Source organism: Sciurus vulgaris (assembly GCF_902686455.1).
Source record: "Sciurus vulgaris genome assembly, chromosome: 9".
In the NCBI taxonomy this organism is placed as follows: Eukaryota; Metazoa; Chordata; class Mammalia; order Rodentia; family Sciuridae; genus Sciurus; species Sciurus vulgaris.
The window spans coordinates 121,767,377-121,783,759 of record NC_136469.1 but is presented as its reverse complement, the minus strand read 5'-3'; the positions used below and the strand labels follow the sequence as shown (position 1 = coordinate 121,783,759).

Below are 16,383 nucleotides of genomic sequence, written 5' to 3'. Positions count from 1 at the left end.
TCATGGTTTCAGAGGTCTAGTTCATAGATGACTAACTCCATTCCTCTGGGCCTGAGATGAGGAAGAACGTCATGGTGGAAGGTTGTGGCAGGAGAAAGCAGCTAAGAACATGAGAGAGAGACTCCCCTCACCAGAAACAAAATATGTACCCCAAAGGCACACCCCCAATAACCACCTCCTTCAGACACATCTTACTTGCCTACTGTCACCACTCAGTTAATCTCTGTCAGAGGATTAATGCTCTGACTAGGTTAATGCTTGTAACTCAATCATTGTACCTCTAAACTTTCTTGCATTTTATCACATATGAGTTTTTGGGGGACACCTAATCTAAACCATAACAGACTTCAAAGTTAGATTTTGTTCAGCTTAATAATTAAGGGCTTAGATAACACTTCTGAGGCTTATTCTATTTGTCTGTCTTGATTACTGCCATATATGTGAATGCATCTAGATCAGGGAAAGTTACTTAAGGACACAAACCTTCATTCTATAGATTATGAAATTTGGAGAATTTTAAATGTATGTAGCTTCCTAAACAGATTTTACCAGGTGCAGTTTCATGAAATGTCTAAGACAGAAGAGGGAAAAAAAAAAAAAAAAAAGGAAAAGAAAAAAAAAAAGAAGAAGAAAATGGAACATCTGTTTGAGTGGCTCCTAAAATCTACAATGCTTGCTTCATTCATTTCAATATGGGAGAATTGATTCAAATGCTTTTGAGGCAGGCCCCTATCTGTGCTTCTTTCTATTTAAGGAGGTAGCTTTTTGAAGTTTCTTGTCATTGTTGATGTGTTCATTTCTAGTATTTCAATAGTTACAAACCCGACCAGTCCTGTTGGAGTTCCACTTGGTTCTTCAGCATTGCTCCCTTCAACGGCTGCAGACTACCTCCAACTGTGCAATTTGCCACATAGGTTTATTGATCTCATTCAGCTGCTTCTGGAACTCCATGGGTATGTAGGGTAGTCATGCAAAGCAGCTAACCAGCATGGGAACTGAGCTCAGGATGGTTATCACAATGCCAAAGTGAAAAAAAATAAATAAATAAATAAATAAATAAAAATAAGCCTATGCTTGTATTCAGTGAACACTTTTGAATGATTAATCCACACGTTGGCCAGCTGGGTCTAATGACTGAGAGTTCAGCATGTAGATTTTTTAGCTCAGTAGTAGGCACAAAGCAAGCACTTAGTAAGTCTTTGTTGCATTGAATGTCATTGTGAAGATAGTATTTTTCTCATTAGTTGCCTATCAATATTGTCTTTTCCTAATCTAGGACTCCCTCTGCTTTCCTGTTCTTCTGTTCATGTAAACATTGAGACTTACAAGGGAGCATGTCTCAATGAATTGGGGAGTGAAATCCAACTGTGGTCTAGCATGCTTTCAACCTTTCTATTTTATAGCAAACTTGCCAGTCCCCACTATTAGAATAATACTTCTTAGGCATGAGTAAGATCTTGCAGTCTCTTGCAAACAGTAGGAACAAAATCAACATTTTTATGTGGTTAAGTCAAAGAAGGAATCACAGAAGTGGTTTCAGAGGATAAGGAATATTTAGACAAGCATGTTTCATGGAGCTGATCCTTGAGAATATGTTTTTCTTTTCACAAAGATGTTAAGCCTGAGGGAACCCTGCCATCTTTGTAACTTTTCATTAAGGTAATTAACTAAAATGTTTGATTATCATGCATATTCTTGTTTGTGATGTTTATGTGATGAGAAAATGCAATCCAAGAAGCATTAATATTTTTATTAATGTTATTTAATTTTATTAAAATTTATATTTTCAGGATCATAAAGTGTGTTAAGGAATTTCTTAATGAGTGAATGAAGCTCATTTTGAAATCATTGATTTCAACAACTTATTCTCTGATTCAGCACATTAAAGAACTGGAAAAGATATGAACTATCATCTGCTGCAACCCCCTCATTTTATGGTTGCAGATGTTAAAGCTGAAAGATTAATCATTGTCCCATATTTCATACTTACTATCAGACCTACTTCTCAAATCCACGTTTTCTTATCCCCAGCTCAAAGTCATTTCCAAAACAGACAAGAAATATCAAACCATATTAATAGTAATTATTTATCAACTATTTTCTAATACCATTGCTGAAACAGGTATCATAGATAAACATGGTTTGTCAGGACCTTCAAATCTGGATGAAAAGTCCATAGTAACATACAAAAATGTTAATAAAACACAAAAATTAACAAATGTTGAAACAATGAGATATGCTTTGTGGGATGGCAAATATTACCTTCTAACAATCTGATATAACAGAATATGCAATCTGATATGCTGTTACGTGGTATCTTGAACTTTACATTTCAGGGAATTAAAAATAGAGCTGATTAGAGCCCCAGCAATAATTAAAAATACACATTGTTGGATATCCTTGTGCAAGGAAAAATGTTATTAAAAAGAGATCCAAACTAGTGACATATCAGTGGAATTCTCAGTAACTATGTATGAAAGTGAAAAACTTGGACTCCTGGTGTACACAAGTAAAGGAATTAAATAAAGGCATTCCCTGATTAAAGGATCCCCTGTGGATTACACTGATTAAAAACTGGGATGGAGAAACAATGGGAAGACTCAAATGCCCAATGCTAGGGTGAGACAGATTAATTAGACAGTGTACGGAGATTAGAAATTGGGCTAGGATCCTCTAGTGTACTTAGCCATGATAAGAAAAGATGTGAGAATGAGGAGTTGCTGTGTTTGTGTCCCTCAAAAGAGCATGCATCAAGGATTAAATTTAACTTTTAAGGAAAAAAGAAGCCTGCTGAAAAGCCAAGTCATCAATAGAACCTGGTGATAATGGTGGATTCCATGGTTCAATTGGCTATTCTTCTTATCATATGAAAAGAAACACAAGAAACAAATAACAAGAAACAAACATGAGGAATATGAGAAGAAACACCTGCTTACATTAAAACACTATTTATGCTTATTTAATTTGCAGATGTTTAGTGACTCAGTTATCTAGTCTGTATATATTGTGCCATTTTTTATATTAGGTAATTCATAAATATATTGTTCTTAATACTTATAGGAACTCTGTAAGTTAGATGTCATTGCTCCGGTATCTAGAAAGTATTGTTTTAATTGATAGGAACTGAAGTTCAGATAACAGAAATTGTTTTCTCTAAGCCATAAAGTGAATAGAAATGGGATTAGATTTTAATTATACTCTTTTCTCATCCCAAATCACAAGTAGTTTTTCACATACAATACATTGACTTGAAACGCAAGTTACTAACTAAGAAATTCTTATGATAAGTGTGCTACATGGAAGCAGAGGTGGTGTTTTGCTGCTTTAGTACTCTTAGGCTGTTTTGCTAAGCAGTTCAGAGACCTTGCAGGTTCTGAAAGGCAGTGTCTTGCAGACACTCTCATCTTATGACTATACCTTACATCTTCACAATAATCTTCATAGAAAGACATGGTGCTGTGGGCTGTATAAGGAATGGGAATAATATCTCACTTAAATATCTGAAGAGCCCAATGTGATGGCTTTTAATCAAACTGCATTTTACTATTACAATATCTCTCTTAAATAACTGAAGACCCCAACGTGGTAGCAGCATTTTGCTGAAGAGACTATGTCATATATATATATTTGACTTTTTTCCTTGGAGAGGGTAGATTTAAAGAATATTCGGTGCTCCACTGGTGAGTTACTATGGGGATTCGTGCTGCTCAAATCATTTAATCTCTGCATCAGTTTATCTGAAAAATGGGAAGAATAGCAATCTCTTGCCTGCTTAAGTTTGTTGTTACCGATGAGCACAAATAAACTTCATGGAAGAACTGCTAGAATATTAAGTCCTATGCAATTTTCAATTATTTTTCAACCATTTTTCTAAGTGCCTGATACATAAGAGACATTTGCCATAAGTTTCATCTATAAATGTTCAATTTTATTTCATCATTGAGTCACTCTGGGAAACTGGTATGAATAATGGATCTTCATTTCTGTCAGCATCTGGTATATCTTTATTTGGAATTTCTTTTGGAAGGTGAAAGCATCTGTGCTGAGGGATGTCATGTCTGAGGAAGTGAAGGCAATGAGTCCTGTGCATTTCCTTCTGGCTGTAGAGGTAGGACAGGAACACTGCCTTGTTCTGACAAGAGGCTGGTGAAGTGTCCACAACATGTTTACTTTACTATGAGAAAACACCAACATAGTTTTTCATAGCCTAGCTAGAAAGGTCAAAATCATTCAATGGTGAAAGGTGTTTCAATCTAACTTAAACATGTTACCACAGTAAATATCAAGGAAAAACTTGAACCGAATCTTATATAACTTCTATTTTTTAATGCCAATTATTTGTGAACAGAACAGTTCTACAAATTCAAACTTAGTAGCAAATATTTGAAACAAAGAGTCCAGATAATCCATAAGCTGTATAATGTCCCTTTCAATAAATGTCTTTTTTTTGTGACCTCTTTGTATACTTGGTTCTGAACTATCTCAGAAATGGGTAAACAAGGTCAAATGGATAAACTAGGCTTCTGCTTGTTTTGAAAGCAAGCCACAGAGGATTGTTTTATAGATTTTTAAAAATATTGACAAATAAATAAAACATTCCATAGAATGGTAAAAAAGGATCTGCAACTCAAATTTCTGAGTCCAGGAAACAAGTATTCCTGGGACAAGGTCATGTCCATTCACTTATGTGTTCCATGGCTGCTGTCACTTCACAATGGCAGAGCTGAGGAGCTGCAGCAGAGATCTGTGGCCCACAAAGCCTAAAATATTTATCTTCTGACCCTTTACAGAAAAAGTTTTTCAAACCCGGACTTGGTTTAAAAGAAACTACTAAGAAAGAGAGAGGAAAAAAAAAAAAAAAAAAAAAAATCAAAGACAGCGGAATAAAAAAAAAGGCTGTGTCCACCATATAGATGACCCATCTTTTGTGTTGTAGAACATAATATTTTTTTAGCAGTTTTAAAAAAAAAAGTTTCAGATCTTAGTTATTCTGTTCCCTAACATTTTTCGTGAGGGAAAAAAAAACACCAAGAGGCGAATTTGCACTTTAAGGCTAGAGTAGTTTGTGTGGGTAATATGAAATTCATTATTTTTTTCTCACTTGCAAAATCAGAACATTAATATGACACATTAGGAGAAGTGAAAACATAAATGAAACAAAGAGTGCATTCCTAGCACAATCCTGGCATTTAGTAACTACTGATTATTTAATACTGGTATCATTATTCTTTTGTAATAATTAAGTAGTTGTGATCTGCAGGACAGAAGACTAAAAAGTTCCACCTGTGTTCTTAGTTTCTGAAGTACAATATAAACAATAATGTCATATATGTAACTGCATGCCAGTCAAAGGAGATAGTTATTTAACTTCACCTTCTCCAAACGAGAGCTTTAATTAACTGATCCAAATGTCTCAACATGTTTCTTCTTAATATCCTTTCATCTGCTATCAACTTGAAAGAAAGAAAGGCAGTTTGAAGTACAGAGGGATCTTGAGATGTCAGTAAAGAAAGATGCCCCTAAAAAGTTTAAAGACCTGATTAAAATTTGTTTGAGGGTTCTGCCAGACATCCTGCAACCAATGCACCACGGAATCCTAGGTATGTTTGTTCAGTAGCACTGACGCCAGCTGAGGATGTTTGCAGATTAATCAAGTGCCCGCTCATTGCAAGGAAAGACCTCCCAGTATTAGATAGCTCCTCTTTAAAAATAAAAGGCAGCTCTCCTTGTAATACTGCAATGTTCTGCTCCATGACTGTTTCAGTGCTTTATGACTGACAAAGAGAGTCATTAGAACTCTGTTTGATGGACATAACTAAGTGAATTGGAAAAAAATAAAAAAGCCTTTTCAGCCCATTCAGAAATAATTGATGTGACTGAGACAGCTGTATGTGAGCTCCAGATAAGGAGACAATTTATGGAGGATCCACTGAAGCTAAAAAGGAAGGTGCAGATTTAAAGTTCCCAATAAAGTTGTCTGTTAGACATAGCAGTATTCAATAAGGAAAAAGATTTAACCTGAGGTTCTTTCCAATACATGGCATCCTTAGGGGCCTATCCTCTTGAAAATAAAATCCCTATAAAGGTATTGTCACTAGGTTATAAAAAATGGACTCCTAGGGGAAAGTACCTGCACTCCTAGTCCTTTGCTGTGTGTTCTCTTTTACTGTAAGTAATGCATACAATCGTTTTCTACAACTTAAGACTTTTTCTTTCCTTTTTCTAAAATTGACCACTGTCATAGCAAAGAAAATAATCCATGTTTATTCTATATATTGTAATTTTAAAGATTTTGCTAGTATTGATAGAAGGAAAATCTTTTAAGTTTGTCTGATTATGGACATAACATTTGCTTTTAGAGTGTGATAGATACATTTAATTAGATAGTTTAGATTAAATAATTAAAATATTGGTTTATTATCATTCATATATTTGTATTCATTTGTCCTCTTCAGCTTTTCCTAGAACTGTACATGAACTTTCTGACAAAGACTTTTAAATGGGTAACACCTGAAATGTTATACATGTTTAGTAATGATCATATTCTGAAAATGGAAGATATCAATGACATATTAATAACATATACATTAATGTTAATTCCAAAATTAGTATTCCTCAATGTACAGATTACGAATAGTAAATATTATTAAAACACTACTTTAAAAACTGGAGGATGCCTATATGATTTTACAAACTTTTTAAACAAATTTAAAAATGTATCTGCAAGATAAAGTAAAAGCAGGCAGTTTTATTTGTAGTACAATTTGACTTCTGTTTCCTGGATATTTTTTCAAAAATATATTTTTTTTAGAAAACTCTTTCAATCCTCTAATGAATTTGAAATTGGTGTATTTAACTTTCTTTGGTTCCTATGTGTGAGTAGGGTGGAATCTGGCTGCTGGTCAATATCTGAAGTCAAGTAGAATTTGTGGGGACCTCTCTTGTCACCTCTATATCTGCTGGGCTATACGACCTGGTTCTCTAACAGCTGGTTTATAATATCAGTAATGGAGACACAATTGTACAGAAAGGAATAATGAATCAGAAGTTCTCCTCATTGTGCCTTCAAAACTTTCCATGGATGCCTAACAATGATGTCGCTGGACCACAAGCCTTCTTTCTGTTATCCAGATGTATTACAAATCCTCTCTTCACATAGGCAGGTTGTTTCTCTCTTTATCGCAAGTTCTCTAATTTACGGATTTTTAGCATCTGCTCACATTTTCTAGAAAACAAAACTATTAAATGCAAATGACTCCACTGAATATATTACATTGTACATCACACAACACTTTTTGAATCTCTGTTTGCTAATTTGTCCTCTTACATCCCTGAAATTATTTTTTAAATAAAAATGATCACTTCAATCACACAAACCCTCCCCTCAGGTTCACCAACATTTCCATGGAAGAAGGGAGAGGAGCTCCCCTGATAGCAGAAGAGCAAGCACAGCAGACAGAGGACTTCTCCATTAACGTTTGCCTATGTCCTGTGTAACCTCTAGATTTCCAGAAAATAAAGAGAATAAAATCGTATCCAGTAGCGGGGATGCCTATTACAGGTCCATAGTAGGTTTCAAGCAGGGCAAACCCTAATGCATTTCTGTCAGCTGGGAGCCAAGAGAGAATGAAGGTACATTCAGTGCTCCAGGGATGGCACCTTTGAATACATTTGTAAAGACCTCTCAAATATTGGCATAGACCCTGTAGGAGCCTGTGTCCTCAAGAAGTGAAAGTCTGCAGTGTGTCATAATGCAAAACCAAAATTGTTGATAAATACCATTCTAAAATAAATCAATATAGAAATACTCATGCTCAGGGAAGGACATCTGAATTGCTTTTGAAAAATGGTGGTGTTATCATATGTACATATTTGCTTTGCAATTTGCATCTAAAGTGATAAAAAATAGATTAGTAAGATAATTAGGATTGAAATTTTGTATGGACTTTAAAAATTCTGTTTAGAAGCCTTCTGAACTACTGAGCTAGCTCTATATTTTCTTAAAAAAATAAAAACAAAAATCTAAAAAATGATGTGAGATAGCTCTAGTAATATAGCTGTGGCCTGAGGTATGGTACTTTTATAGTATGTGTCTTTAAGGGAGCTTAAGGCTCTTTTTATAAATGATCTCATTAATTCTCAGAGAATTTAAGTTGGTAAAGGGCAGATAGTATTATCTCCATTCTACAGACCTTGAGCCTAAGGCATTAGAACCAGAGGTCAGCTAACTTGCCCAAGGTCACACAGAAAAATCTATAGGGCTTTTTTTTTTAATAGAATATTTTTCTTTTTCTGCTATTTTTGATGCACTCCTTTTTTTTCTCATTAAACCTACACACACAGAGACACATTGACACCCACAAATGAAATTCTTCCACATGCTGTACTGCTTATTTTGCTTTTGTGATCTTTACAATTTAATCTTTTTCATAATTCTAGTTAGTTTATGTATCAAACTTTTTCAATTCCCTCTCAGCTTCTATTGTTGGACACCCGTTTTTGCTTACATCTTAACTTTTCACCTTAAAACAAACCTTCACTACCAATGAAGGAAGACAACTACAATAGATAAATAAAGCACTCCATAGATCTTTTTCTTTAGGCTGCTATGCTACTTCTTTCTTTTTTCATATTTTTCAAACTTACTAGTATATCCTACTTTTTTTGTTCTGTAGTTGTACCTATCTTTGTTCGCCATAGTTTGGAGATTTTTAGCCATAAAGACTTTCTAACGGATGACTCCAATGGACCTGTGGTGGTGAGCCTTCTTAGAGTTTCAAAATTCCTTTGATCACATAGGATTTTGTTTCTTTTGGGAAATGATTGATCTAAGTCCTGGGCTTCTGAGTTTCAAATGTGATCTGATTTTTTGCCCACATCTTTTTTTATCCCTTTCTGCTGACCTCAAATAGGGATCTGTAACTGGCCCTTAAATGTATGTTGTCTATCAAATTGCTTTAGAGATCTCAATCCACACACCTAAATTCCCATGCGGATTACAGCTTCTTTTCCCTGCTTCTATCGTTTTGGAAACTTGATGTGTTGTATTTTGTGTTTCTGTAGCCTATAAGACATCAGGGTTTTTTGGTGTGTGGAATTATTGTTGAAACCCTGGAACATAATAGGTACAAAATAAATGCACGAATAGTGAATTAATGACTGAATCCAATCAGTCACACGGGCTTGCTTCAAAAGGGCCTTGCTGTCCATTCTCCCTGCTGCCACCTCCTTTTAGCCTTACCCCTTGCTAGATAAATGTTTCTCTAGAGTTCAAACTGTCTTGTTATAATCATTTATCTTCCTTCAACATTTCTTCTTCCTTCTTTTCTGTAAGAAATTATTAGATCGTGTTTTCTGGCTTGACCCTTTAATTAGATCATTTGTTTACCTAAGTAAATTTTTTGTTTCCACCAACAAATTGTTTTAGAGTCATCTTTACAGTCTCCTTTTTGCCTTCCTTATTCAGGACACTAGCCTGTCTTCACCCTTTCAGTAATCTAGACGACTCATACTCTTCCTCAAGCTTTTTGCTTTCTCTCTTTTAGAATAGATCAGTTTGCTTTTCAGGACACAAAATCACTTATCAGCCAAGACAGAAAAGACAAAGCTCCTTCACTCCAGGTCACTAAGTGTCTTCATGCCCATTCTTTTGAGCCTCAAGATAGAACCATTCATGAGTCTACTGATTCTCCATGGGAACTGCTATAGACACCAAAGGAACCAGCTGGCTTCTGGAACCGTTTACTTTCTTTCATGTCTTTACATAGGTTCTTCCTGGGCATAGGGTTTTTCTTTTATCTCTTTATCTTGTCATCAATCAATGAAATCTTTAAAACTACTAGTATCTAGGTTACACCTGAATGCTGATTCATTGGACTTCCATTGGGGCCAAAAATTGGTATTTCTTTTTTCCACAAGTTCTCTGGGGTGATTGTAAGGTGCATGTAGGCTGAAGAATCACCGTTGAAACTACTTTGCCTCAGAGTATCAGTGATAAAATGAAAGTCACTTATTTAATGCAAATTCATCCTCTGTTATATAGTCAATACTGCATTGCATTTCCATCTTAGCGAGTCTTCCTGGAGTATGAAGGTAACTTGATTTCTGTGTCATAGCCACTGTTATAAACTTCTCCATAGATCAAATATGATGATAATAGATGACACATAAATATTTGTCTGTCTCTCTCTCTTTTCTCCCTTTTTTTCTCTATCTAGCTGTCTAATTCAATATTTGTGGTACACTACTGGAATTAAATTTTAACTCTTTGTATCCATAGAGTATAGGATTCCTTACTAATTTGGTTCATGTTTAACAACTTAAATATATCTCAGTAAGAATTTAATTATTCAAAATTATCCATTTAAGATATAGTGAGTGCTATAATGCTAATAATGCTTTGTAGAATTCCAATGTCATGTTTTAAATTATGGATAAAAATGATACGATGGTATATGCTGATCCTTTGTGTAATACTTTTTATTTTGCATTTTGTTGTAAATTATTTCTCTATTCATTCAGATATTTTAAAATTCAGTATTTTAAAATTATAATTTCTTCTAAAATATTTTATGGAGATGAAAATATTCACAATCACAATAGGATAGGAAATTGACTAAATAAAATGCATAAGTTTATGGCAGAAATTATTTAACCCATTACAGGCTAATCATTATTTTATTTTTGACAGTTTTCATTGCAAACATAGTTTATCACCCATCTCTGCTCTCCTATCACTGCTTTGGTGGAACAAGCATTTAAACACAGATTTTGAGATTAATACCTCCACATGAATGTCATTCTCTTTTCTGCTTGTATTTCAAAATGAAGAACCATGTCTCATGATTTCTTATTTTTCTTTTCTCAATTTATTTATAATTTATGGATTTCTGTATTCATTTTGGCAATTTTTCTTTTATTAGGGAAGACTGATCCTAAAAGATTTGAAAGTCATTAAAATAGAATTAAGTATAGCATTTGACCTTCTTTTATCTGTTCATATCCATATATCTATTTTTAACCCATGTCTGTGTCTTGAAGTGATACTATGTCTGCCTGACCCTTGGAGTTCTTGCCTAAATTCAAAGTTGTCATTACAGTTTCATTGTGCGGTAGTATTTGTGGAGTATCTTTTGTGTGCAGAACAATGTGATTTTAGGAGACTTGTCAGTGGTTTCATTTCTGAGGTAACAACAAAGACATCAATCACAGATACTTTGCAGTCAGCTAGTAGGGATAAATGGGAATATTTTATGAAAAGGAAATGCACACAAAAGATGAAGCATGGTAAATACAAATATATTTCTACATTTATTTAGATAGAGGGTAAAATATAGCAATCATATTAATGTAAAGAAATTTGAGAATTATCAGTGAATAAGACTAGTGTTTCTAGAGCACCATCGCCTGTAAATTTTGGCTCATGTGTTTGCAATTTATACTAGAAATATTTTGTAATTGTTTTTCAATGTTGCAGACCCAATTCAGTGAAATATCATAAAGACAGACTGTGATTTGAAGGTTTCTCCTATATACTTAGATTCAGCCATTCTAACAATCTGATTTTGAACTAGAATGAAAAAGAATTTTATAAAGACTGTGTGTTCCAAATTTAGTACATGAAGGGTAAGGTACTGGGGAGAAATAGCAGTAATGTACAGTATTTTTAGTAAATCTTCTATCTATAACAGAATAAAGGCAAAATTTGTGCAAGCATGTGTTTCTCTTTAGCAAAGTCAGTTTATAATTACAGGAAAATGCCACATTTCTTCTTAGCTTCTCATTAATAACATACCTTGTGTAGATAATCCTTAATACTTCTACAATTCTACTAGTCCCAGTTATTATTAGTAATATGTACTTTGAGCATTTATGTTACAAAAGTACAAAAGAAGTTCTTCATTTTCTCACTGGTAAATTTAATTTTCTGGTAAATATAATTTTATGCCTTTTGATGGAAAGAAAGTCTGAGTTATAAGCTTAAAAGTATATAAACTATGTCCCCTTTACATTTATACAAGAGTTTAATGGATACACCTATTGCCAAGAATAATCTCAGACACACATTATGGGATATTGTTATATTGTTTTTCCAAATTATTGTTGGTATGGAGCACTGTCAACATATGATATTAGTTTATTCATTTAATAAGCCTAAGAGTTTTTATTTTATTATGTAGTTAAGATAATCTGTACATTTCATCTATAGTAAATCTTCAGTTTGTCCATTATCATGAACATAGTAAATTATTGGTTCCTACTGGATAAAGTTTTGCAGAACTTTCAAAATACAAATAAATACTGCATACTATTTTACTGTTTTTGAACAAATTAGTGTTAGTACAAATATGTAATTAAATCTGTTAGTCTATTAATTCATTAATTATTTAAGGAAACTTATTTTAATGTGATTCTCATAATTTTAAATTGATAATTATTTTATAAAAAATAAGTAATAAATATAATTTGATTTCCTAGCACTGCATCTAAATCCTTATTTATCAGCTCTAATTTTAATAGTTAAGTACCAGCACATTCAATCTTTTAAAACTTTATATCTCATGAAGTATTTAAGAATGGTGTCTTTTAACAATGGGTTAGATCAGCACTTATTGCCAAATCACTGACCCTTGTTTTTACGAATTCTATTTTTGTAAAAAGCACAAAAACTACTGAATAAAAAACAAGGTTAAATATGTGGGACTTATTTATCAGACTTAAATGCATGTTTTAGTGAAATTGCTGTTTCCTTATCTTTGTTTCAGAAAGAGAATTTTCAGTTATCCAAGCTCCAAATTGATTTCAACATATTTAACAATTTTTACTGAATTAGTTGTCAGTAGACTTTAATGTATGTAATTATGTATTTTTTAAAATAAGATCATTTACAATCTTATATCTTAGTGACATTCAGAATCTTTTCTTTTACAGCCATTTCGTAGAGTGACGTTTTCTGTTGTGAGTCAGCCTCAGGACCCACATCAGGGGTCACTGCAGAGTTGCTATGACAGCGGGCTGGAGGAGTCAGAAACACCAAGCAGTAAGAGTTCATCAGGGCCAAGACTGGGTGCCCTTCCACTCCCAGAGGACAACTATGAAAGGACCACGCCGGATGGCAGTGTTGGTGAGGCAGAGCATATGGAAAATGGTAGGGGCAAACACAACATCCACACACATAATCACGCTAGTGAGCCGTAATAAGTAGGCTTGGCGAAGGTCAGTCTAAAACTAAAATAAAATAGCTGACACCAAAACTATTTTATTTTAAATAATAAGTATTTACTAAAATATAGAAATGCCAAATAAAGCAACATAACTCCATACATAAAACTCACCAAAATTGCACCATCATTTTAAAATGGCCTGTCAGAAATAAATGCACATACAAATAAACCAGAGCAGTGTCTGCTATTAAAATGCTAAATTAGAGCACAGTTCCTCAATAATAACCACTGAGAAAGGTCTTTTCTGATTGTTTTCTTCTATTCATTTTTGTCATGCAACTATTTCTTCAATTGCTACTGTCCAGTCTTGGTGAAAGGAAATGACCATAAACACACCTAGCTTGACTTTTCCCCGCTAGATATTTTGAAAAAAAAAAATTTCAAAAAAAAATTTTCAAATCTCTCCTTTTAAGTGATAGCTGAAATTGAGTCAGAGAAGGAGAACGGCTGTGTCTTGCTCTCCACGGTATGCAGTAAACACTATTAGCGTTCCTCTCTTATTTAAGTATAAGGTTTTACTCTTTTTTTGTGCAAGAGAAAGGAAGGAAAACATAATTCTCCATACTCTTACCCTGTTGTGAGGCTATTCTCATAATTATTACTATTGACCTTATATGCATTTTCATTTAAGTCATAAAGTTATATTTTAGCAATGATTATAAAACTTTTCACATTTGTTTATGTTCCCAAAGACAATTTGTTAATCCATTTTCTGGATTTCAAATCATAAGTAAATGTTTGAGGATACATTAATGTCAGATAATGGAATGGTACAAGTTCTTCCTAAATTCATTATTCTTTCATATATAAAAAGAGATATGGTTTTATATATAAGAGAAGGACAAAGCATCACAAAAGTTTCATTTTCAGTTTAAAACTCAAAATGGATTGGTCTTTCTCTGTCTCAATCCTCTAGTGAAGTAGGACATTCTAATTTTCTGTTATATGATATCTTCTTCAGTGATGATATGCAAGTACAGCATATTAATGAAGGAAAAAGATTGCTTTTCCTTCTGTAAGTTTACCTATGAATATTAAAATCCAGTTATTTACATAGTATATATATATATATAAGACATATATGTGTATATATATATATGTATATATATAAAACAAATGACCCTAAGTTAAAGTATTGCTAAGTTAATCATGTCAAATAATTATTTACCCACTGTATTATCCAGTGAGACGATATGATACCAGGGCTTGATGATTGATGTCCCTCTCGACTGATTATCCAGACCTTAAGTGGCATTTTGCCTTATGGCTTTAAAGGCATGCTTATCTGTGTGTATGGTGGTGTGTGCTTATGTGGATGGGAGTTTGGTGTGGTTTTTAAGACTTAACATTTTTTAATAGTTTTTAAGTGAGTATAAAATTTTGGTATGAATTGAAATGCTGATGAATTTTTAAGGCAAGTCTGTTTAATATTTTGGAGAAAAATAAAAAAATTAAGTTTAAAAATACATATATAACACATATAAGTAGTATATTTAAATATATATATAAGTATTTAAAAATTTATTTAAATATATATATTTACCCATGAATATGTAAGATATATATGTATACATATTTAATTTTTTACCTACCAAGAAAAGCAGGATTAACATGAGGATATTACTATATCCAAAATCATTCTTTGATAATAACAAATTTACTTATTTGTTATTAATAAAATAATGTATAATGAGGCATTTTTTGCATGTCAGCTATATAAGTAGAAAGGATTTTGTATACTGGCATTATAGACACATTTTAATGTTATTTTTCATTTTTTATGAGTTTAAGGGCATTCAACATCGTTAAAATAATCAAAACATCATTAAAGATGACAAACACATATTAGTTCCTTTTTAGAAAATATACATGTCGTAGAAAACAACAAGTGAGCTTGTAAATAGAACAGAAACTTTACTGAGAAAGATTCTCCAAAGAATGCTTTTAGTGCTTTTATGTAAACATGTGTTGTGTCTTTTCAACAGCAAGGCCCATAAAAGTATAACTGCTTTTTCCTGATTTTCTATGTGACTGACACTTGAAATGCAGAGTTTATGTAAAAGATTTGGCATCTGCTAGTTGTGATTCATGTTGGTCCTGATCTATAGGCAATGACAGAAGGAGATGTGATACACTTTGAGTTATCCAAATGTAGCAGTGGATATTTGACTAACAGTTTTGATGGGGTCCACATTTTTATACTACTCATCTAGCCATAAAGTGTAGCTATATTTCTTGGATTCTGGTAACTTCATCTTTGATATTAATGGGTCATTCTGACATAAATAGAATTGGAATTGAAACCTGTCAAGTATTCATTTGTCACATTTAATTGAAATTCAGGTAATCTGTAGTGTTTTGCTTGGTTAGGTTTTAATCAGGATTTGTATTGGATTTTCATTTGGATTTTCCATAAAATACCATTCTGGATGCTGTCCTAGTTCCTAATTATTGCCTCAAATATTTTCTTTGAATTTTAACCTGTGTGAAACAATGAAGTTATCATTAACTGTTTTGGATTAACTTCCATTGTGAAGTTTGGAAGATAATTTGCAATGCAATAACATATAACATCCCAATATCATGATGCAAACCAGGAATAAGTTAAGATAGCTAAGGATAAAAATAAGTTGTCGCAGATGCTATGTCAAGGAAGTAGCTGAAACAGGGATATTTAAATAAATAGACAGTGAAATGTATTTTTGTTTTACCAAAGCTTTTATCTGCCTTCTGTACTTTAGCATAATAAAATAATTTCATGAAGAAGGCTTGTGAGTTAATTCTCCTTTTAACAAGTTTTACCTTATATTTCAATAGACATTGGTGCCAAATAAGGAATGGAGTTTTCTTCTCTGACTAGCTGAGGAAAAAGAATGCACTGGAAGAGTAAACACAATTTCATGCAACCCAAATAACTTAGAATGAGACCAAGCATTTCGAAGATCCAAATCTATAGAGTTTATATCCTTGGGCTTTTAAAAAGTAATAATCAGAATTATATCATTCAAAAATATTTTGAAAAAAAATATTTTGATATTGTGTTTACATATTTATTCAGGGCAAAAATCGCTAATATGTTAGTAATCAACCTTATGATTTTATGCTGATCTTTTGATTGATGAAATTGGAAAAATTCATTCTTTACTATTACATTGAAATA

General features: G+C 33.0%; 1 protein-coding gene across 9 annotated transcripts in view; it reads left to right on the top strand.

Moving 5' to 3' along the window:
* PCDH7 (protocadherin 7) overlaps positions 1–16,383 on the top strand; it is a 396,445-nt gene that overhangs the window by 172,549 nt on the left and 207,513 nt on the right. For 6 of the 9 annotated variants that reach the window (XM_079154080.1, XM_079154083.1, XM_079154085.1 and 3 more), the window contains one exon: positions 12,931–13,147. In XM_079154080.1, the coding sequence (XP_079010206.1) occupies positions 12,931–13,147 (217 nt within the window). The remainder of the gene's footprint in view (positions 1–12,930; positions 13,148–16,383) is intronic. The other 3 variants (XM_079154082.1, XM_079154084.1, XM_079154088.1) reach the window with 1 other exon arrangement.